This window comes from Ursus americanus, chromosome 13, assembly GCF_024610735.1.
Source record: "Ursus americanus isolate L20-20 chromosome 13, mUrsAme1.1.p, whole genome shotgun sequence".
NCBI lineage: Eukaryota > Metazoa > Chordata > Mammalia > Carnivora > Ursidae > Ursus > Ursus americanus.
In genome coordinates, this window is record NC_142139.1 from 68,370,897 (window position 1) to 68,396,060 (window position 25,164).

At 35.5% G+C, this 25,164-nt stretch overlaps 1 protein-coding gene across 2 annotated transcripts in view; it reads right to left on the bottom strand.

The window, feature by feature from the left end:
• Window positions 1–492: 492 nt before the first annotated feature.
• The window catches only part of ADAM28 (ADAM metallopeptidase domain 28), a 71,663-nt gene continuing 46,991 nt past the window's right edge, over window positions 493–25,164 (bottom strand). Inside the window, exons 15-24 of one of the 2 annotated variants that reach the window (XM_087866366.1) lie at window positions 19,428–19,530; window positions 17,232–17,391; window positions 16,450–16,530; window positions 16,064–16,142; window positions 4,507–4,615; window positions 3,493–3,571; window positions 2,642–2,707; window positions 2,100–2,162; window positions 1,201–1,263; window positions 493–656 (exon numbers count right to left, since the gene is read on the bottom strand). In XM_087866366.1, the coding sequence (XP_087722492.1) occupies window positions 636–656; window positions 1,201–1,263; window positions 2,100–2,162; window positions 2,642–2,707; window positions 3,493–3,571; window positions 4,507–4,615; window positions 16,064–16,142; window positions 16,450–16,530; window positions 17,232–17,391; window positions 19,428–19,530 (824 nt within the window). In that variant the 3' untranslated portion in view covers window positions 493–635. The remainder of the gene's footprint in view (window positions 657–1,200; window positions 1,264–2,099; window positions 2,163–2,641; window positions 2,708–3,492; window positions 3,572–4,506; window positions 4,616–16,063; window positions 16,143–16,449; window positions 16,531–17,231; window positions 17,392–19,427; window positions 19,531–25,164) is intronic. The other variant, XM_087866365.1, reaches the window with a different exon arrangement.

The following is a 25,164-nucleotide window of genomic DNA, read 5'->3' on the forward strand; positions in this document are numbered from 1 at the left end:
AAAGTTTTACTCACTTGTAGCAAACTTCAAATGACATAGCTAATAAGGATTGCAAAAGATAATGTAGGAAAAAGTTGTTATATAAATCGGAAATTGTTTATATAATTTTGTACGGTTCTAATTTGACAGGTTTAAACAGTCAAGATGCTGCTAAGTCATCTGATGATGAATATACAATTTTCTTCTATCCCTCCTAGTTTCCTGTGGTTTCCTGGGGGGGGGTTGTTTGTTTGTTTTAATTAAACGGTAAATATTTCTTACTAAATGAGAAAATCAAGATGTTCGAAATATTTGAGGAAATATTAGTCAACATCACAATAAGAAAAGGGGGGGAAGTGTCTAAGAAAGTCACCTAATTAGAGATTTCAGACTCATAGCTATTTGTTTAGAGTCCTCTTCCTTTCCCTGAATATGGAGGATAGAAATTGTAAATTCATACAAAAACTCTCAAGAGTATGTCTCTCTTGAAAATTCTTGTTTAATCTCCTCAAAGTACAATATAAATCAAGAAATGTTAACATCCTTGAGTATCAAGAGCAAATAAGAAGAAGAAAGTAAGTATATTTCTCTTCCATCCGGATTATCCAATCTTCCAAGTTGGTCATTACCCCACCCTTCCTTGCTTAGCTGCTGCTTCAGACTTTTGGATTGGAACCCTGAAAAAGACAAAGTTCTTAAACGATCAACTTAATTCTAAAAACTTATATATTTTATAACTTTGAACTATTAAGAAGTTAAAATAAATTATGTGTAGTCACCTTCCTATTTTATAGAGCATTTGATATACCACAGTGAAGGAGTGCAAAAATGGGAAGGCAGGGAAAGAATGTGAGAAAAACACCACACTGGGATCCAAATATCCATCTGACTAATTGGTGTAATATGGAGAAGGTGAGGGATTAAGAGAAGAGTTATGAGACCCTGGGTGATTATCCTATGGGAGATGTCCTCTATCTCACTTCCCTGGGGAATATTTCTGAGAAAATAAAGAATATTGGAATCATCACTTTCTAGCTAAAACCCATCCATCTTCTTCCTCTTGGTTTTGACCACTCTGGGAAGGAAGACATACTTTAGCTCCCATCCTATAATACAGATACTGTTCTTAATGAACATCTTCTAGGAAGACACAATTAGAACTTCTCTCCTTGACAGTAGGCGTGTGACAAAATTACGGTCGTTTGCCTATGGATCTCTTACCTTTGGTGTTGACATTATTTTATCCTTAAAAACAGTAGAGGGAAGTACTTTTGTGGCATTATGCTATATTAGAGACAAAAATACAGTGGGTCATTAGAAACGCTATTCTTTCCCAATCCTAAGCATATTTATTTCCTTATTTAAATCATCCTTTACTTCCCCATCACTCTAGTTCAAATTTCAACCACTTAGTCAATGGATATTTCTCCTATTTTAACTACTCTTAGTCCATTCATTTTCCCCTTTACCACTTACTTTTCATTAGTATTACATGCTTTGGCACAAAAAAATATGTAAGGGATTAAGAGCTCTATACACATATGACTTGTTTTCACACTAAAAATGTAAACATTCTTGAAAAAAATGACTTTAATTTTAGTTCTTTCTCATTTACCTACAACAGACTACCAGGTATGAAGAAACATGTTCTGTAATTACTTGAGTGAATGAATTCTACCTTTTACTTCTCAAATGTCTAATTTTTATTCCAGGTTTGCCTACATACGGTCTATTTTTCATACCCTACCTTCTATAGAAAACTGTAGCTAATATAGGCCTTATTCTATCTATATTAAATTAAAAAGTAAAATATATAATAAAAATTTATATTCTCCAAAATAAGTATCTAGAAATGAGACTGTTTACTTCCTAGAGCAAAACTATTTATCATTTCTTGGCGACTATGTAACAGTAGACCTATTTTTAATAATAAAAATTTAATACCCATACTAATTTATAGATAGTAGGTAGGCCTTCTTTCTCAGGTATACCTATGTGCTACAATATCTGTTTGGCCTAGGGAGCGTGTATCCTGAGACAGAATCTATAGATTCAGAAACACTATCCACATGGGGCACAAAAGACATTTAAAAAATCATTAGTGACTACCTGATACTTACAAGGAAAGAAGATGACACAGATGTAGGAATCGGTGGTGGTGGAAAATCTGGCTTTGTAATTAGCTAATGAAAAGGTAAAAAAAAAAATTCATTCAAAGTGGAGTCTTGAAAACAGATGTGCTTAATGGAAATTGTTAAATCATTTTCAGAAATCGAGAACTCATGATCCTACCCATGAAAATAGTTTAAATCTGTAAGTTCAAGTGTTTTCCATTAGGTATATATATATACAATTCAGAAATACGACCAGTACCAATAGACAGATGATGAAGATACACTCTATGAAGCAGATTGGTACTCTTCTTGTAATAAGTTACCACCTTTTCAGACCCAGTAATTCAGATTAAGGGGTTAAATATAGGAATATAACCTTCTCACATTTCGCATTTTCAAAAAATTTTGCAGGAAAATCTATATATTAATATTCATAATGATTTTAACATTCTTCTGAGGAAATAATTGGGTATTGTGGGTTATGTCTCTTACTAGTATTTCCTTGAGATTAGATTGGAAGTGATATTTAAGAGAAGTTTCTAACTCACAAAAGAAGCCGGGGGCTCATTGCCCTCTACTGGCAGATCAGGTGCATGGAGCTTCATCTGACTCATCTATAAATAAATACATACATACATACATACATACATAAAATAATATTTTTAAGTGAAATGTTCAGCTTCCTAAGTTCAACTTCCAAATAAGCAGTCCTTTCAAGACATGGGAGATCAGAACTGAGATGACACCAAGGGACAGAATGGGACGTCATAATGGTCCAGTTGCTGTATTCTGCTCTATCTGGACCTGTCAGAGAAAGGTACATTTCCACCAAAAACATTATTGCCAATGATATTACCATTAACCAACCTCTGCTAAAATTTCTAAATTTGCAGGACACAGCCAGGGTTTTAAGGGTTATACCTATTACATGTATTGTCATACAAATATACATATTATTGTCTTTATTGGGACATTTGCAAAAGGAAAAAGGAATAAACTTAAACTCAGAGAGAAAGAAAGTGAGAGAAAGAGGAAGAGAGAGAGAAGGTGGGGACAGAGGGGGAAGGGAGGAAGGGCAGGGGAGAGAGAGAGAGAGAAAGAAAGAGAGAGAGAGACATCTGGAGTCTGTTCTCCTTGTTCTTTATTTTCTTTGCATTTGTGAACCTCAACAAAGCAGCCTCTGCATTTTAGGAAGACTCTATTGCACTAAAAAAAGGCAAAGGAGAATTTTCCAAATGTGTAGTTACAGAGCCCCAAATTCTTACCACATACTAACTAGTCGACTGGATTTGTAAAACACTGCTGAGTAAGAATGACAGATAGGTAGGTGATCAGGACAAGACAATGAAAGAATCACAAACTGGCGCCCAAGGCAAGCACACTATAAACTATGGTTCACCTCTTGGGGCTGAACAGCCTTCGCTGTCTGTGGGTTCCTCTTCTTTCTGCGAGGCCTGCTGCCAGTAGTAGACAGTGACCTGTATATGAAAGCATATCACATAAATGGACTTAACAGTTCCTTCACCACGATGAGGACACTCAAAAAAGTTTGCCAATTTTCTTTGCCCATTGTGTCATCTTTGGTCATTGACTGGGATTTCTTCTGCTCTCTAGGACATTCTTAAAGCCTCCTTGTCTTGGAATTCATAATCTCCACCACTAATTTTCTTCTAGATTCTCTACAGAGCCTTGAATCCTAATAATGATGGTCTTGAATCAGTGTTTCTCTAAACTATTAATGTCATTTGATTAATTATTTATTTTATTCATTCAATTTTTAGGAAACCCATTAGATGAGGATAAGTCAGTCGTTTAAAAAGGCTAGAAAGATACTGTAGTGTCAAGACCATGTTTGAAAGACTAACCAATGTAGGTGCAAATCAAGATTCCATCAATTTAGGCTGTGAGACTTTGAACATATTTGCTAACCTCTCTGAGCCTTTGTTTCCACTTAAGAAAAAGTGTGAAGTACCTGATTTTGCAAGACTGTTGTAAGGATTAATATACAGTACCTTTTCATGTATAAAATGGAAATAATAGTTACTACCTCACAACATTCTTGTGAAGATTAGGGATAATGAATGTAAAAAGACTCAGCATAGCAATTCTCATAAAGATAGTGGCCAATAAATGTTACATAGTGTATTCTTAAAATGATGTAAAATCTTTACTAATGAGAGTTATTATAACTTTTTATTAATTATAAATACAGTGATTAACATAAAAAATATGCATATTGCTGTGAAGGTTTTCCCAGTAAAATTGATACCCAGCCTCTGGTCCAAGAAAAATGTATCTGTACTTATTTCTGAGTATTTGAAGTAAACCACTTAAATTTGAGAATTTGGGTCATATCCTTGAATTTAAAATAAATTAGAGGTCAAAAAGTCCCCAAAACAACATAGAAAGCTACCTCTGGACTTCCTTCTGCTTTCCTCTGGTACTTTGGTGCCAGATTACTACAGCAACCACCACAGATATGACAGCCACAGGGAACAGCACCCCAACCACAATGGAGAAGTCTGCAAAAAAGAGAACCCAGACCTGATGAGGGTATGAGAAATTCACAAATATGCATCACTCTGGTCCTTATTTCTTCATTTATCACAAACCCTTTCCTTCGAAGAACACATATTCTCTGGAAAATCTCTTATAGTCAGTAAAATGAAAATGCATTTTGATCGTGAGTGTGGTAGTATTATGTAAATAGAGGAAGTAAAGGGGAAATCCATATAAAACATTACATATGAAGTAGGTAAAGCATCATGTTACTGTGAATCCTTAGAAGGGATGATGTTTGTAACAACTGGAAGTGTTGGGCTCGGAGATTAGAGAGAATAGGAAGTGAGGAGGATGGAAGAAAAGGAGTGAAACATTTTTAAAATTCGACCTTGGCATCAAACAAAGAAAAAGAAACTGAAGTCTTTCTAAAATTTTTTTTTATTATATTATGTTGGTCACCATACAGTACATCCCTGGTTTTTGATGTAAAGTTCGATGTTTCATTAGTTGCATATAACACCCACTGCACCGTGCAATACATGCCCTCCTTACTACCCATCACCAGCCTATCCCATTCCCTCTGAAGCCCTCAGTTTGTTTCTCAGAGTCCATAGTCTCTCATGCTTCATTCCCCCTTTTGATTACCCCCCCCTTTCTTTATCCCTTTCTTCCCCTACCAATCTGCCTAGTTCTTATGTTCCATAGATGAGAAAAATCATATGATAATTGTCTTTCTCTGCTTGACTTATTTCACTTAGCATTATCTCCTCCAGTGCCGTCCATGTTGCAGCAAATGTTGAGAACTCGTTCTTTCTGATAGCTGAGTAATATTCCATTGTATATATGGACCACATCTTCTTAATCCAGTCATCTGTTGAAAGGCATCTCGGCTCCTTCCACAATTTAGCTATTGTGGACAATGTTGCTATGGACACTGGGATGTGATGACCCTTCTCTTCACTACGTCTGTATCTTTGGGGTAAACACCCAGTAGTGCAACGGCTGGGTCATAGGGTAGCTCAATTTTTAACTTTTTAAGGGACCTCCACACTGTTTTCCAGAGTGGCTATACAAACTTGCATTCCCACCAACAATGTAGGAGGGATCCCCTTTCTCCACATCCTCTCCAACAATTGTTGTTTCTTGCCTTGTCTATTTTTGCCATTCTAACTGGAGTAAGGTGGTATCTCAATGTGGTTTTGATTTGAATTTCCCTGATGGCTAATGATTTTGAACATTTTTTCATGTGTCTGTTAGCCATTTGTATGTCTTCATTGGAAAAGTGTCTGTTCATATCTTCTGCCCATTTTCTGATTTGTTTATTTGTTTCTTGTGTATTCAGTTTGAGAAGTTCTTTGTAGATCTTGAATACCAGTGTTTTATCTGTGGTATCATTTGCAAATATATTCTACCATTCCATTGGTTGCCTCTTAGTTTTTTTGACTGTTTCCTTGGCTGTGCAGAAGCTTTTTATCTTGATGAAGTCCCACAAGTTCATTTTTTCTTTTGTTTCTCTTGCCTTTGGAGATGTGTCATGAAAAAAAGTTGCTTTGGCCAATGTCATTGAGGCTGCTGCCTATGTTCTCCTCTAGGATTTTGATGGATTCCTGTCTCACATCGAGGTCTTTCATCCATTTGGAGTTTATCTTTGTGTTTGGTGTGAGATAGTGGTCAAGTTTCATTCTTTTGCATGTAGCAGTCCAATTTTCCCAGCACCATTTATTGAAGAGACTGTCTTTTTTCCACCGGATGTTTTTTCCTGCTTTATCAAAGATTAGTTGCCCAAAGAGCCGACGGTCCATTTCTGGGTTCTCTATTCTGTTCCATTGGTCTATGTGTCTGTTTTTGTGCCAGTACCATGCTGTCTTTGTGATCACAGCTTTGTAGTACAGCTCAAAATCCGGCATTGTGATGCCCTCGGCTTTCTTTTTCCTTTTCAGCAGTTCCTTGGTGATTCAGGGCCTTTTCTGGTTCCATACAAATTTAAGGACTATTTGTTCCAGTTCTTTGAAAAATGTCATTGGTATTTTGATCGGGATAGCATTGAAAGTGTAGATTGCTCTGGGTAGCATGGACATTTTAACTATGTTAATTCTTCCGATCCATGAGCATGGAATATTTTTCCGTCTTTTTGTGTCTTTTTCAATGTCCCTCAAGAAATTAAGAGGACAGGCCTAATCCACACACGAGGAAGCAGTTGACCAAGATTAGAGCAGAAATCAATGAATTAGAAACCAGGAGTACAGTAGAGGAGATCAACAGAACTAGAAGCTGGTTCTTTGAGAGAATTAATAAAATTGACAGACCACTGGCAAGACTTATCCAAAAGAATAGAGAAAGGACCCAAATTAATAAAATTATGAATGAAAAAGGAGAGGTCACAACCAACACCAATGAAATTGGAAAAATTATTAGAAACTTTTATCAACAGGTATATGCCAATAAATTAAGCAATCTGGAAGAGATGGAGGCCTTCCTGGAAACCTATAAACTACCAAGACTGAAACAGGAAGAAATTGATTTTTTAAACAGGCCAATTAATTATGAAGAGATTGAAACAGCGATAAACAACCTTCCAAATAACAAAACTCCAGGCCCGGATGGTTTTCCTGGGGAATTCTACCAAACATTCAAAGAAGAAATAATACCTATTCTCCTAAAGCTATTTCAAAAAAGAAACAGAAGGAAAGCTACCAAACTCATTCTATGAGGCCGATATTACCTTGATCCCCAAAGCAGGCAAAGACCCCATCAAAAAGGAGATTTACAGACCGATTTCCCTAATGAATATGGACGCCAAAATCCTCAACAACGTCCTGGCTAATAGAATCCAACAGTACATCAAAAGGATTATCAATCATGACCAAGTGGGATTCATCCCTGGGATGCAAGGGTGGTTCAACATTTGCAAATCAATCAGTGTCATAGATTTTATCCAGAAAGAAAAATTCAAAAATCACATGATTCTCTCAATAGATGCAGAAAAAGCATTTGACAAAATACAGCATCCTTTCCTGATTAAAACCCTTCAGAGTGTAGGGATAGAGGCTACATTCCTCAATCTCATAAAAATCATCTATGACAAGCCTACAGCAAATATCATTCTCAATGGGGAAAAGCTGGAACTTTCCCTTAAGATCAGGAACACAACAAGGATGCCCACTCTCGCCACTATTATTCAACATAGTACTAGAAGTCCTTGCAACAGCAATCAGACAACAAAAAGAGATAAAATGTATCCAAATTGGCAAAGAAGTCAGAATGTCTCCCTTTGCAGATGACATGATACTCTATATGGAAAACCCAGAAGAATCCACACCCAAACTATTAGAAGTTATAGAGCAATTCAGTAATGTGGCGGGATACAAAATCAATGCTCAGAGATCAGTTGCATTTCTATACACGAACAATGAAACTAAAGAAAGAGAAATTAGGGAATCCATCCCATTTACAATAGCACCAATAACCATACATTACCTTGGAATTAACTTAACCAGAGACGTAAAGGATCTATATTCTAGAAACTATAAATCACTCTTGAAGAAACTGAAGTCTTAAGATAATATCAGCAGCAAATGAGGAGTGGAGATGTGAAGAATAAAATTGATAGAGGCACAGGTGAGCATCTTACTGATGCTTGCTCCATCTTGGAATTATTATGGACAGAAAAGAAATTATGTGACCCTGGAAATTGCAGACCTGTTTGAACAAATTTCCTGGGTCTATATGGTGTTTTCTCTTTTAACTGCTAATTACAGTAATGAGTGGAACTTCAATCTTTTGCTATCTCAAATATTAATTTCTTTTATAATAATCTGAAACTTTCTCATTAGAGATCAACCAGGCAATAATAAGATTAATTTTGGTATAAATGCAAGAAAAGTTCCCAACCATGAAAATGCATACATGCAGATAGAGGCAGATATGTCAGAAGTAGAATTCCACGATAATAACAAATATATAAACTTTCCACCACTCCATAACAATTCCTATCCAAAAGCCAAAGGAAATAAAATTCTGCGGCATTTCGGTTGCATATAGCATAGATAGATTCAGAATGAAAAAAAAAAAAAAGTCCTGACACTAACCTCAGAATTGTAACTATTTTCAGAAGAGTGATATGGTATCAGAAGAAATAAAGAGGAAATTGACGGGACTTAACAAACACCCCTACTTTGAAAGGACAAGGTCTGCAGAGAAGTTGGGGTATAAGACAGATGGAGAACATTATAATAGAAAGGAGGTATGCAATTGAACATGGAAATAATTGAAAAGAAAGTATGCTTTTCTGTTTCTGGTAATGGTGGTCTGGGAAATTCAGATCAACTCTCCCACTAAAAACAAATAAGTCATTTTTGAAAAAAAAAAAAAAAGATAAGGGAAAACTAATTTGGAAAGATTAGTGAGAGGACAGGAACCCAGAAACACAGAAAGGAAAATGATCCTGGATGGAAGTTCAGAAATGCAAGAAGGAATGAAAAATAAATAAACCAAGTAAGAACCCTAATGTAAACTATGGCCTTTTGGTGATAATCATGTGTCAATGTAGGTTCATCATTGGTGACAATGTACCACTCTTTTCCCTCTCACTCTGCTGCTCCCCCTGCTCAGGCTCTCTCATTCTCTCTCTGTCAAATAAATAAAATTAAAAAAAAAAAAGAATAGGCAGAACAAATAAAACCATATAATAGGATTGTAGATTACAGCCAAGTATACCTGTAATTACCTTTAATTTAAATAGACTAAATACCCTGATTTAAAAAAAAGACTAAAATTTTAAGAATATATACATTTCAAAAAAAGAATATGTATGTTTCCATGCTTTTTAAAAATAAGAAACATATATAAAACATGAGGCTTCATGAAAGTAAAAGTATGGGAAAATGTTATACTGATGCAAAGGAGACCAACAGAAATTTGGCACAGCTATATTCATCTCCAGGAACTATAGAAAGAAAAAATGAACTTATGCAATTTCATCAAGATAAAAAGCTTCTGCACAGCCAAGGAAACAGTCAAAAAAACTAAGAGGCAGCCAATGGAATGGGAGAAGATATTTGCAAATGACACTACAGATAAAAGACTGGTATCCAAGATCTACAAAGAACTTCTCAAACTCAATACGCGAGAAAAAAATAAACAAATCATAAAATGGGCAGAAGATATGAACAGACACTTTTCCAATGAAGACATACAAATGGCTAACAGACACATGAAAAAATGTTCAAAATCATTAGCCATCAGGGAAATTCAAATCAAAACCACGTTAAGATACCACCTTATGCCAGTTAGAATAGCAAAAATTGACAAGGCAGGAAACAACAAATGTTGGAGAGGATGTGGAGAAAAGGGATCCCTCCTACATTGTTGGTGGGAATGCAGGTTTGTACAGCCACTTTGGAAAACAGCGTGGAGGTCCCTTAAAAAGTTAATAATTGAGCTACCCTATGACCCAGCCATTGCACTACTGGGTATTTACCCCAAAGATACAGACATAGTGAAGAAAAGGGCCATATGCACCCCAGTGTTCATAGCAGCATTGTCCACAACAGCTAAATTGTGGAAGGAGCTGAGATGCCCTTCAACAGATGACTGGATTAAGGAGATGTGGTCCATATATACAATGGAATATTACTCAGCCATCAAAAAGAATGATTTCTCAACATTTGCTGCAACATGGACAGGACTGGAGGAGATAATGCTAAGTGAAATAAGTCAAGCAGAGAAAGACAATTATCATAAGGCTTCACTCATTTGTGGAACATAAGTAGTAGGAAGATCAGTAGGAGAAGAAAGGGAAAAAGAAAGGGGGGGTAAACAGAAGGGGGAATGAACCATGAGAGACTATGGACTCTGGGAAACAAACTGAGGGCTTCAGAGGGGAGAGGGGTGGGGGAATGGGATAGGCTGGTGATGGATATTAAGGAGGGCACATATTGCATGGTGCACTGGGTGTTGTACACAAGTAATGAATCATGGAACTTTACATCAAAAACTAGGGATGTACTGTATGGTGACTAACAAAATATAATTATAAAATTGAAAAAAAAAAGCAAGAAGACTGGAGCTACATACAACTGCATAATGATTAAAGTGTTAAGTCACTGCAAAGACAAAACAATTCTAAACTTTTATGTAGTAATAGCACAGCCATAAAATATATAAGCACCAGTAGAACCAGAAGGAATTGCCAAATTCACAGTTACAGTGAGGGATTTTAATTTACTGAATTAATTTACTGACCCCAGCTCAGTAATTGATAGCACAAACAAACAAGATATCAGTAGGGATTAATAGATGTACACACAACAAACAAACATGGCATAAAAAAACGTAGAAAACATGCACATAACAACTGTAGAATACATATTTTTGTGTGCACAGACCGAATATTTACAAATATTTACAAATACGAGCAATTCAATATTTTTTATATATGCTCATTCTTCCAAGTAAATCATAGATGTGGTTTATGTTAAATGTAAATCCCAATAGGAATTGTGTGTATAAATTGCGAATCTGATTATAAAATATATGTGAAAGTACAAAAAGCTAATAACCAAGTCGTTCTTAAAGAAGAACAAAGTTAAAGGACAGCCTATATCAAAATTACTTTAAAGACATAGTTATAAAAGAGTGTCATACTGGCACAAAGGACAGTCAAATAGGACCACCAGAAAAGAATAGATATCCCAGAAAGACACATGGGTGAACACTTGCTTTATTAGATAAGTGTCCCTGTAGAGCATTTGGGAAGGATCATCTATCATATGAATGATAATGTGACAACTGGGCATCTATCTGGGATGAAAATGAAATTAAACATTTCCATCATACACAAAAGACTTTCAGATAGATTACAGACTTAAATTTGAAAAGATAATACAATAGTGCTTTTTAGAAGACAATATACGGATATATATTCATAACTTCAGGGTAGAGAATATTTCCTTAGAAAAGGACACACAAAGAAAAAAAAAACTAACCACCAAGAAAATGATTAAGAGAATTGACTACATTGAAATTAAAATCTTCCATTAATCACAGGACACCACAAAAAGAGTGACAAAACACAGGAGGGAAATTCTTTCAACATTGTAACTGAAAATAGCTTATATCAAAAATCTATTAAAACATATATAAGTTAATAAAGGGGTGAGGGGAGACAACTCAATAGAAATTCATACAAAAAGGCTTGAACAAATACTTCTCAGAAAAGAAAATCCAAGTGGCTCCCAAATAAGGAAAGATTCTTGCTATTATTATTATTATTATTATTATTAGTAGTAGTAGTAGTAGTAGTAGTAGTAAGAAAATTAAAACCCCAATGTGCTATCACTACTAAACCACCAGAGGAATAAAATTTGCTATCTGCTAGTGTCAAATGGCTTAAAGGTTGTATAACAATAGGAACTTGTATTCACTGCTACTAGGAGTGTGAATTTGTACAGCCACTCTAGAAACAGTTGAGTATGATCTAGTGAAGTTAGACTTGAATGACAATATTTATAGAAACGTTTTCTCAACATAGTCCTGAAATATCCAAACAAGCAGTAAAAAAGGAAACTGTCATATATATATACAATATCACACCAATAAATGGCAAAATTGTGATATTATGCACAATAGCAAAAATAAACTAATTCCAGCTACATATAAGAACATGGATGATCTTGAAAACATAATATAGAGGAAAGAAAACTATGAGTACCAATAGTTTATATATATATATATATAAAACTAAACAGAACATAGTCCTTAGGAATGTGTATTTGGAAAGGAAGACCATGAAGAAAAGTAACAAACTGTTTATAATATAAGACACATTAATGATTAACCCTTAGAGAGAGAGGACATTAGGACAGGGATGGAGCCAAGGGATAAGATGCCTGGGCTGATAGCAATGCTCTGTTTCTTGGCCCAGACTGTAGCATATGAATGCTCATTTTATAATTCATATTATATATATATATATATATATATATATATATATATATATATATATATATATATATATATGGATATGTATATGGGTATATATGTTATATTATAAATGTATACAAATAATACATGTAATATATTTATATGTTTTTCTGTATAAATTTTACCAAAAATGGTTTTAATTAAGGAAGCTTGAAAGCCCAGGGTGATGTATGCAGTACTAGAGAGCAGCGATCTTAACCTTTTATGTGCCACAGATCATTCTAGAAATCTGATAGAGCCTATAAACTTTTCTGAAGGCTTTTAAATTCATTAATAAAATGCACAGGACTAAAAAGGAAGCTAATTATGTTGGAATACAGTTGTCAAAATATTATAAAGGAATTTGTGATATAGTTACATATATGTTTCTTTTTTAATCCCTAAATTATAAGACCTAACAGTGGATTAATAGCCATCAGAATTTCAAACTGGAAACACATATATAGGATAAACACACATACAGGATATTTAAGGATTTATGTAGCAACTGCAATGTGATGTAAAAGTGTGTAATTTCCATTGGTGACACAGGAGAATTAATACCACTGTGGTTTGTTTCCTTACATCCCTGTAATTGTATTAGTTAGAGTTTAATGAAAATAGAAATATAATTTTTCTTTCAAATTTTGATGAGAAGCCTGATTTCATGAAAAATATCCATTGCAATCTGTCCTTTTGGTGATGGGACACTTTCCTGCGTTAGAGGACCTTCCCCAGTCTGATGGAGGCTTTACTTGATGTTTTGGTAGAAGTAGTGCCAGAATGGAATCAAACTCACCAACAGTGTCCCAAAACAAAAAGAAAGCCTGATGGATGCAGTTGAATCCTGACACTGGTTTTTAACAAGTAGAATAAGTGATTCAGATAAAAACATCCCTTATCTGTATCCTGAACCACTCCAATTGCCTTCTTGATCCCCTTAAAACATAAATCTGTTGTCACATAATGCATATTTCCATCACCAGTCCTTCTATTTAAAGAAATACTTTAACAATGTGTTTTGGAATTGATAAGTAATTAAGGGGGAAAAAGCATAAAAATATAAAAAGGTTAGGCTTAAAATAAAATGTGGAAATAGAATAGATATAGAATATATACTTTCAGAAAAAAATTTATAAAGAATCAAAGTAAATTTAGGGTGGAATCTTCTTGGTACTCTCAATAAAATGAAAATAGATTGTTAAAGAAGATACAAAATAACAGAAGACAATAGAGTGGTATGAAACAGGTTTAAAGAAACACAAAAATGTTACTGACCATTTTAGAATGTCATTATAACTAATAAATAGGACTGGTAACATTGTCAAAAATTCATTCTATGATACAGAAAATAATTTTGAAAAACTTTCCCCAAAATAACAGGAGATAGTGACAAAAAAAAAAATAACAAGAAGGCCACACAGTCAAGATACTTGATACAGATGATTTATATTTCTGAATTAGAAACCAGAGAAGTGGAACAGAATCAATTTTAAAATCTGTAATAATAGGAACATTCCTTGTACTGAAGAATCAAACCCTCAGTTTGAAAGACCTCACTGGCTAACAATCAAAATAATTTAAAGAAAACAACACCCAGGCATGATATGATGATTAGTTTCATTTAGTAGCAACTCTAAAAACACGTAAGGGAAAATAAACCAATGATTTTTAAATGGTTATTTTACAACAACAACAAGCAAAATCAGGGTAGCCTCAGTTTTGAACGCTAAATATCAGTATCTACTTCTTGAGAAAATCATGAAATTAAAACTGTGAGTCAAGAAATCTAATCCAATTCAACCTATTCATGTTTTCTATTTAGCAATGGAAATAAATTCTTATAAATGCAACATAGAAAGTTTCATCCAAGAAGAAAGAAGAAATGACTCATGGAAGTGACTTAGCAAATCAAGAGATTAAACAAAATAGAGTTGAAAAAGAGGGAAGTCATAGTTTTAAAGGAATTTTAGTGAGTGTGGAAACCCTTAAAGAATTTTCTAATTAAAGTATTTGATTGATGTTTATGCGTCTATTCCCCTACCATACCCAAATACCAGATGACACATTCTAAGTAGCATATGTGCATGTGTTTGCATGTCTATATACATGTAATAATACATTTAATATTTAAGAATATATGTAATAAAATCATAGAGCACTAGAAAAATAGTAAAGAACTTTTAGAAATTTCCGAAAGAAAGTAGAGGGATTTAGGTAGACAGAAACAGAGTAAATTATAGTCCAAGCATCAGAAGTAAATGCTGTTCTTTCTTGGGAAGTCTAGAAAAGAACCAAAAAAAATTTTTTTAAATAGCCCAGGGGTATCTGAGTGGCTCAGTCAGTTAGGCGTCAGACTCTTGATTTCGGCTCAGGTCATGATCTCAGGGTTGTAAAATCGAGCCCTGCCTCAGGCTCTGTACTCAACAAGGAGTCTGCTTGAGATTCTCTCTCTCCCTCTCCACCTGCCCCCCCCACACTAAAAAATAATAAATAAAAATAAATCTTAAAAAAAATAGTCCAAACATCAGAAGTAGATGCTATTCTTTCTTGGGAAGCCAACAGAGAATCTGAACTTGAGACAGATGGTTTGTTCAGGTCCATCCCCATCTGCATCCCCTATCTCCATCTCCATCCCCATCCCCATCCCTTGTGTATACAGAACAATAGTGAGGACAAAGACCCAAGAACTGCTCTCTAGAAGCAATGGAGGATGAAGGGCCTGAGAAGCAGAACGGAGGCTAACTGCCGATACCCACAGTAGATGAGACAGAGAAGGGAGGATCAAGGAAAGAGTGCTGAGGGAAAGCAGTTCTCTCAGGAAGTAAATGCAATGAGGAGCTCTTTCCTGGGCAAACTGGAGGCGAGGATCCCCACTCTGGCTGCTTCCCACCTTGATGGCCTGAAAGGAAGTCTCTCTATCTACCGATAGAGCTCACAGCCAGATCTCCCATCTGGAGAAGTATTGGTAGGTACAACAAGCACACAACATGCAAAGAAAACCCATGAAAGCTAATTCAAGTCAACCTATCTCACCTTCAACTAAGGGTCCCACATCCTGAAGAAAAACAGCACAATAAGAGACAGGGTGAAAAACAAATCAAACTCAAAAGAAATAGAGATGATTCAAAGAAGAGAACTGAACCTACAAAAATAATCTAAGCCATATTCTTAGAGAGTTTTATGAGGATATTATATCTATACATTAAGTCAAAGCTGCTACAAAAATAGAACAATCATAAAGCAAGAAAATTTGGGAAATTAAAATTAAGATTACAAATATAAAATTTGAGGAAAGTTTTTTGTATGTAGAATAAAAGCATAAGGATGTAGAAAGTATGATTAAAAAGCTGTTAGAGACCTTGAAGATTAATATTGTAGATTCAATATTTATGGAATGAATAAGAATTTCAAGAGGAAAGAAAAATGGCAATGAAGTCTTATGTAATATGAAATAAAAGCTTAGAAGAGCAAGTTTTTCAAGTTAGATGTATAATGTTACCTACGGAAGACCACTGAGGAGTCATCACAATCAGGAGGGGCCCATCCTTCTTTACACTGACACTGGAGCTCATGGTCACACACCTAGAAAAGAGTGATCCTGTTAGTTTCCACACTAGGCTGACCATCAACCCAAGGGCCCTATTCATCCATTCAGAAAAAGAACTAACCCCTGCTCTGCAGCCTTTCAGCTATCTACATAATGTATGAATCCACTGTAGGAATTTTAATACCAGGAAGAAATTTTTTTCATTGAACCAAACAACTGAGCTGTTAAGGCAAACTTAATCATTGTAATCACTTAATGCTGAAACATTACTTTAGCATCATCAAGATTGACCTAAAATTACAAAAGATTCAGCAAGCTTGGGGAAACATCTTCAAAACTTACAGCATGACCTTTGCACTTGGAGGAGCAATTGGTTGATTTGTAGGCTCTTTCGATATCCACACATTCTGCGTTAATGCAAACCTGAAAGTGATGTGAAAAAGTATCAAGTTGACATCGATATCCAATGGTTTCAGCTCTGCAAATTGCTGACTCTTTGGAATTTAGTCTTCTATTATTAGCCAAGATTATTGTTACTAAACTTACCTTTTTATTAGGGAAGTCGCAGCATTCTTTTGAAAATAAGAAGATGAAGCTAGATAATTTTTATAAAAAATTTTTTTGGAAAATACTCTAAAGGATATTTCCTTACTTCACTTTATTCCTCATGGGTCATTCCCTTAATCCACCTCTTCAGTCCACTCCTGAGAGTAATACTTAGCACTGAGTTAAGCATTTCACATGACACAAGGCATCCATTCCAAACAAAAATACTATGGAAAACATGTTAATATCACATCATCTGCAATATTACAATACCTGTCATTTATGTAAAAATAAATAGTAATGTTGTTATTCTCTTTAGTATTATCGGGGTGGCTGTTATTTATTGAGAACCTACTGATTTGGGGACAATAAAATTTACCAGGATTTAATAACCTAGTACTAAGTACATTATAGTTACTTATTAAATAGTATTCAAGGGATGAGTGCATGCATGCATAAATGAATGGTGTAAGTATTGCTTTGAAAATATAAGGAGTCCTTGAGAAACAAACAAACAAAACAAACAAAGAAAACAAGGCAAAAGAACATTTTGATTAAAAGCTACGTTTTCAACTTACCTTCTTGTTGCCACACTTAGTTCCATTGGTTACCATGCCTATTTCGTCACTGCTGTCTTCAGGATCAAATGTTTTACATGTCAGGAAAGTTACTATATGTCCTCTCCAGGGCAAATTATCTGACCCACCTTGACAGAACAACTTCCCACATAAGGCATCACTGAGGAAAAGCCAAATTTTGCAGTTGAAATACCAGGATCCAAACTGAAGTTTTATGCAGTTCTAAATCAGTTCCCTATCAATATTTAACTAATCGTATTTCTCCCTATAGCAGAGACTCCTAGTTCTCCCTTTATGTCAAATTCCCCCTTATTCTTCAGTAATGGAACCACCGAATGTGCAAGGCACATTGTTGCTCAAAAACAAAGCCCACATTTCCCAGATTCCTAGGCGGCTAATTTTGGCCAATTGCCTAAGATCTGGCCAATGAAAAGGATGCAGAATCTTATATGTAAACTCTTGAAGGGGACATTACATGAAGGAGTATGTCTTACTCCTCATTTTTTCTCTTTCTGGCTTATTGAAATGCAATGGCTGTAGCTGCAGAAGCCATGATAGACCAAGAGAAATACCTGGGGATGAAGGTCATGCTCAAGATATAAGGAAGATGGACTTCTAATATCATGGAGGGCACATAGACAGTCAGTTTCTATTTTGTTTCAGCTAAAGTTACTTTTTTATTTTCATGAATTGCAGCAGAATAATTCTCCCAACTATAGCTGTGTCTACGTAAGGCTGAAACTTTGGTGACAGTCCAAGACATTGTGTGGGCTTACTGAAAGAACTGTCTCCCTGCAAATAAAGATGAAACAGGTCAGCACTCTGTAAAGCCATTCACTCACTGCCAAGGTGAATAAAGTCAGGGCCAGTAAAATGGGAGTCAATTGCTATATGCAGAATGCAGAGGAGGGCTGTGAAAAACTACTCTGAGAGGAACAGAATTAGATTCTCCTGATGTTTCTGGTGGCTGTTAGCAAATACTAATGAGGAGTGAAGAAAGGCACACATTCTCTCCAAACTTGAAGAGGCGTTTTTCTTGATTCACTTAGGTAGAGTTTTATAATTCTCTCTAGAGCACAGAGAATTCCAGGCCTACTCTCCACTACAGCCAATGACTATTCAGAAGTGTCTAGGAGGTCACCCTGTGGAAAAAATGACATGTTTGTGCCTCTAGTTGCGGAAATGATACAGTGATCATACAAACAATCATTCAGGATGATGCGTGTGCATGCTACAGAGGGAAGTGGAACCACCTTACTCTCTTCCCCTCTTGCTACCTCTCAAACTACATATTGGCTCCCAGAAACACATGCATTGCTTTTTACATAATTGTTTTCCCTTTCAAATCTGCCCTGATTCTTATGAAGAGGAGACCATGGAATATTATTATCCTTTAGGCTCAGACTCTCCAAGGGATGGCACTATGTCCAAAATGTAGTTTGGTAATATTTATCATCTGGAAAAATCACTGCTTAATAGAAAAATTTTGAGAAATGTTAACCTTGTTCAGTCTCTTGTTATATATGACTTAGTATGTGTGAAATCTGGAGAAGATACTAAGTTTAATCTATTATAATTTGAATTTTAAAAGTCACTGTAAATTTGTAGAATCAAAAAAATCTTATACAAAAATCTCAAGTCCATTCCTCATGATATTTTGGAATAAAAATTTCTGGACTCTTAATACAAAAAGTAAAGCAAATTATCCAGGTGAATTGCCAATCTTTTCTCTTACTGTATTTTTTCTTTCTGTAATGCCATGGCAAGCTTAAACAAAACTATATAAGCATTGCATTAGTTATTCCTCCATTTCTACTCCTAGAATCATAAAGAAACACCTAGATGGAAAAGCACCTAAGTTATATTGAAAAATCCATGGAGAGACTTTGAGCCAGGCCCATTCACTCCTGCATGTTCCAGCCACACATTCACTCTATTTTACAATGACTGTACTTGATGTCATTCAAAGTACCCACCACAAGGGATGGGAAAAAAGAATTTATTTCTTATTTGTCTTTTCACTTAGTGCCTAGCCTAAAACACAGCACATAAGACTCATTCATTGAGAATGCTTATCAAATGAATGATGTCCAAATTAACTTTTGCTTTAATTGGAATAAATCAGAACATGTTTCTGGAAGCAAATGATTTCTCTAGTCTGTGGAGCAGGAAGGTTCAAACAACAAGGCCACTTACGTTGCTTTGCAGGGAATCCGCGTGTCGTCCACTTTGCGACAGTACCCATACTTTGACCCACCTTCATTCCTGCTGTAACATGATTTGTCTGCAACCTTGGTCCCTGGAATCAGGCATGGTCAGTAGGGGCAAATTAGAAAAGAAAAGAGATAAGATATTCAATGCTACAAAGGATTAATGAAATATAAAATTAATGAAATATATAGCATGAGAAGTACTATTCTGGCATAATCCCATTGATCATTGTTAGAAATATAGGCTGCACACAGAATGGGAGAAGATATTTGCAAACGACACTACAGATAAAAGACTGGTATCCAAGATCTACAAAGAACTTCTCAAACTCAATACACAAGAAACAAATAAACAAATCAAAAAATGGGCAGAAGATATGAACAGACACTTTTCCAATGAAGATATACAAATGGCTAACAGACACATGATAAAATGTTCAAAATCATTAGCCATCAGGGAAATTCAAATCAAAACCAAACTGAGATTCCACCTTTCACCAGTTAGAATAGCAAAAATAGACAAGGCAGGAAACAACAATTGTTAGAGAGGATGTGGAGAAAAGGGATCCCTCCTACATGGTTGGTGGGAATGCAAGTTGGTACAGCCACTCTGGAAAACAGTGTGGAGGTCCCTTAAAAAGTAAAAATTGAGCTAACCTATGATCCAGCTATTGCACTACTGGGTATTTACCCCAAAGATACAGATGTAGTGACGAAAAGGGCCATATGCACCCCAATGTTCATAGCGGCATTGTCCACTAATAGCTAAGTCATGGAAGGAGCCGAGATACCCTTCAACAGATGACTAGATTAAGAAGATGTGGTCCATATATACAATGGAATATTACTCAGCTATCAGAAAGAACGATTTCTCAACATTTGCTGCAACATGGATGGGACTGGAGGAGATAATGCTAAGCGAAATAAGTCAAGCAGAGAAAGACAATTACCATATGGTTTCACTCATTTATGGAACATAAGAAGTAGAGAGATCGGTAGGAGAAAAAAGGGAAGAAGAAAGGGAGGGTAAACGGAAGGGGGAATGAACCATGAGAGACTATGGACTCTGGGAAACAAACTGAGGGCTTCAGAGGGGAGGCGGGTGGGGGAATGGGATAGGCTGGTGATGGGTATTAAGGAGGGCATGTATTGCATGGTGCACTGGGTGTTATACGCAAGTAATGAATCATGGAACTTTATATAAAAAACTGGGGATGTACAATATGGTGGCTAACATAATATAATAAAAATATTATTATTAAAAAAAGAAATATAGGCTGCAATAGTTTGTTAATTAGAAAGCTGGCTAGAACTTAGAATAATCCTTTAGGGGCGCCTGGGTGGCTCAGTCAGTTAAGCATGGGATTTTGATTTCTGTTCAGGTCATGATTTCAGGGTAGTGAGATCAAGCCCTCCAACAGGCTCCCCACTCACCTTGGAGTCTGCGTAAGATTCTTTCCCTCTCTCTCTGCCCCTCTCCTCCTCACACACTTTCTCTCTAAATAAATAAAATCTTTTAAAAAATGAATAAAATAAAATAATCCTTTAAATATTTAACTTTTGAATAATGGCTATCTAAATATTTGGAAATGTGGTTGATTGGCTGAAGATTAAAAACAAATCCATCTAAATATGAAGACTTAACTAGGAGAGCCACAATCATTATATAAATAGCCCATAGGCAGACATTGGGAAGCTCTTCTGCTAATACTTGCTACTGTCAAAATTACTTGCTATGCTTAGTAAAACTTTGCTTTGTTCAGGCACACCAATAAGCATCACATATTTAATTTCTCATGCAATCTTCCTTAGATCCCCAACAGATGAGCAAAGGAACACAGTGGTTAAGAGCTCAGGAGCTAAGACATGCCTTCACCTCTTGGTTTATCTGTAAAGTTGAATCATTTTAAATGAATTTCACGTTCTGATGGCCAAGATGATAAAATAAGTTTTATTATCATATTTTCTTAATTATTTGACCTTAGTAACTTTTATAGTCCCCTTACTATTATAATAAAAGATCTACACTGAAAAAATTAAATAGTTAGTCATGAATAATAAGGAAAAAGCATATTCCTAATCCCAAACTTCAGTTATTGCTGTTAGTATTGTGGAAAGTATCATTCATACACCCAGTACCATGTTATTTCCCAAATAACAAGTATACTTGTCCTTTCGCTAGGCCCTAAATATTCAGCAGTATCATAGTTGTAAAAATTGCATTGGATAAATACTCTATCATTTATTTGACTAATGCTTATTCTTTGACTTTGAGATGTTTCCCAATTATCCATTATTAATTTTAAAAGTGTTGGTTGAAAAGACTTTGTGAAAAAGTATTCCGGAATACACTTGCTGGGGAAAGCAGTACATTTTCTTTTTAGGTTGTACATACGTTTTCCCAGTTCGTCCTGGAAAGACTGTGCTAATTCATGCTTTTACCAGAACGTGTAAAAATAGGTGTTTTGGGGGCACCTGGGTGGCTCAGTCGTTAAGCGTCTGCCTTTGGCTCAGGGCGTGATCCCGGCGTTCTGGGATCAAGCCCCGCATCAGGCTTCTCCGCTGGGAGCCTGCTTCTTCCTCTCCCACTCCCCCTGCTTGTGTTCCCTCTCTCGCTGGCTGTCTCTCTCTGTTAAATAAATGGATAAAATCTTTAAAAAAAATAGGTGTTTTGCTACATCTTCACCAACAGTGAGCATTAATTTTAATAAAGTGTTGCCAATTTGACAAATGCTGAAGGAATCAACTTTTCATTTGTATTTCTTACTATATTTGCATTTCCTGACACATCAGTGTCAGTACTTCATACTTCTTGCTAGTGAGTTAAAATGATTTTAATGTCTTTTAGACATTTGTACTTCTTTATGACAAATTGTCTGTTAATGCCTTTGTCACATTTTCAATATTTGGAACTGCAAGTGATTCACAGAAATGATTTGATATCGGAGAGGGTGATCTTCCTCCTTATATAAGTTATTAGACTTTTCAAACTTTGAAAATTAATTTGAAATAAATTTGTGATCCCTTAGGAATTACAAAATTTAGACTTTTATTTAGACCAATCTGCTTCTCTGATCTTTTATATGCACTACCTTTAAATGTGTGTTTTAAAAGATCTTCCCTATTCCAGTATCAGATAAATATGTTCAACATTAATTCAATAATTTTGAACATGTACGAAAGTCAGGCAATGTGCTGGGACACACAGGGAATGCATTAGTGAACAAAATACAGTGTCTAGGTACTGGGAAATTTACAGATTTGCAGGGGAGGCAGATAGTGAAGGGTCAGGCAAAAGGAGAAGGTAATAGTATTAACTGCAGTGATTTATTACTAGATAATAAAGGGGATGCTCAGAGCTTCAACTCTGTGCAGAAGATTTTCTTTCCCTAGATTTCTGCTATATACCGAAGTTAGTCAAGGAAGCACAGAGTCTTTCTTTAACCCACAAAACCATCTTTGTTTCCACCTGTAACTTACATGTGAGTCTGCATGACCTTTAGAGGGAGGGTTGCTGAGGCCAGATTCCAGCACACCAGTGCACCTTCCCAAGCACCAATGGTATCAAGCTTTACTCCTCAACTTGTGTCTCAGCCCACCATTGCCTGATATGAAAGATTTTTTTTTATTTTAGAAATTTTTCTAAGTTCTAATCCATGTATTTCTCAGGTTTCCTTTTTACTGGGTATCTTGTGAAACTGATTTTTGTTCTTTCCTTTATCTTGTTGTATGTATATTTTCAGGAATTATGAAAACTTGCTGGCATGTGATAACCCTCTTCAAGTATTTTTAGGAATATGTATTTTCCCTATTAAAACATTCCTTCAGTCATTTAAGGAAGAATCTGGAAGTGTAGCGGAGGAGGGTGTGAAAATTAAAGATATGTGCACAATGGAAATCATATCCAGAAAGTTCAGAGAACTGGTATTTTTTAAATATGCAACTAATGAATCATCGAACTTTACATCAAAAACCAGGGATGTACTGTATGGTGACTAACATAATATAATAAAAAAAAACATTAAAAATAAATAAATAAGTTGCCTTTCCAATCAAGGTTTTTCAGTACAATTTAAGTTTTAGTTTACAGTTTTGGAGGTTGTTAAGTTTTGTTTTTAATTTCTTTTTTATGGTGTAATCAGAGAATATGACTTCTAAAATTCTAGTATTAGGAGCAAAATGAGCATTTAAGAGATTTCACTTTTCCAAATTACTCGTCTGCATTCCTACAGTCCTTTTCTTCCTCCCCCTTCCTTTATGCTCTGCCCATCTCCCACCACTCCTGCCACCCCTACACACCCACACATGGACATACACACACACACACACACACACACACACACACACACACACACAGACTTCTAAAGGTGTAGTTATATGGGGACACCCAGTTAAATTTGTTCTTTTGTAAGTTTTTATTTAAATTTCAGTAGTTAACATACAGTGTAATATTAGTTTCAGGTGTTCAATATAGTGATTCAACACCTCCATACAACACCCGGTGCTCATCACAACAAGTGTACTCATTAACCCCCATCCCCTACTTCACCCATGCCCCTACCCACCTTCCCTGGTAACCATCAGTTTGTTCTCGATAGTTAAGAGTCTGTTTTTTGGCTTGCCTCTCTCTTTTCTTCCCCTTTTGTTTGTTTGTTTTGTTTCTTAAATTCCATATATAAGTGAAATCATGTGATATGTCTTTCTCTGACTGACTTATTTCGCTTAGCGTAATACACTCTAGCATCATCCATGTCATTGTAAATAACAAGATTCATTCTTTTTATGGCTGAGTAATATTTCATTTTATATATATATATATATTTATATTTATATCATATCTTCTTCACCCGTTCATCAGTCGATGGACAGACAGCTGGGCTACTTTCAAAACTTGGCTATTGTAAATAATAGCACTATAAACATTAGAGTGCATGTATCCCTTTTTGAATTAGTATTTTTGTATTCTATGGGTAAATACCTAGTAGTGCAACTGTTGGATCACAGGGTAGTTCTATTTGTTACTTTTTGAGGAACCTCCATACTGTTTTCCACAGTGGCTGCACCAGTTTGCGTTCCCACCAATAGTGCAAGAGGCTTCCCCTTTCTCTATATCTTCGCCAGCACTTGTCCTTTCTTATGTTGCTAAGTTTAGCCATTCTGACAGGTGTGACGTAATATCTAATTGTAGTTTTGATTTGTACTTCCCTGATGATGACTGATGTTGAGCATCTTTTCATGTGTCTGTTGGCCACATGGATGTTTTCTTTGAAAAAATGTCTGTTCATGTCTTCTGCTTATTTTACAACTGGATGATTTGTTTTTGAGATGTTAAGTTTTATAAATTCTTTATATATTTTGGATATTAACCCTTTATCAGATATATCATTTGCAAATATCTTCTCCCATTCCATAGGTTGCCTTTTAGTTTTGTTGATTGTTTCCCTCACTGTGTGGAATGAAATTCCAATAGTTTATCTTTGCTTTTGTTTCCCTTGTCTCCGGAGGTATGTTTAGAAAGAAGTTTCTCTGGCTGATGTCAAAGAGGTTACTGCCCTCATTCTTCTCTGGGATTTTTATGGTTTCAAGTCTCACATTTAGGTCTTTAATCCATACTGAATTTATTTTTGCATATGGTGTAAGAAAGTGGTCCAGTTTCATTCTTCTGCATGTTGCTGTCCAGTTTTCCCAACATTATTTGTTGAAGAGAATTTTTCCTATTGGAT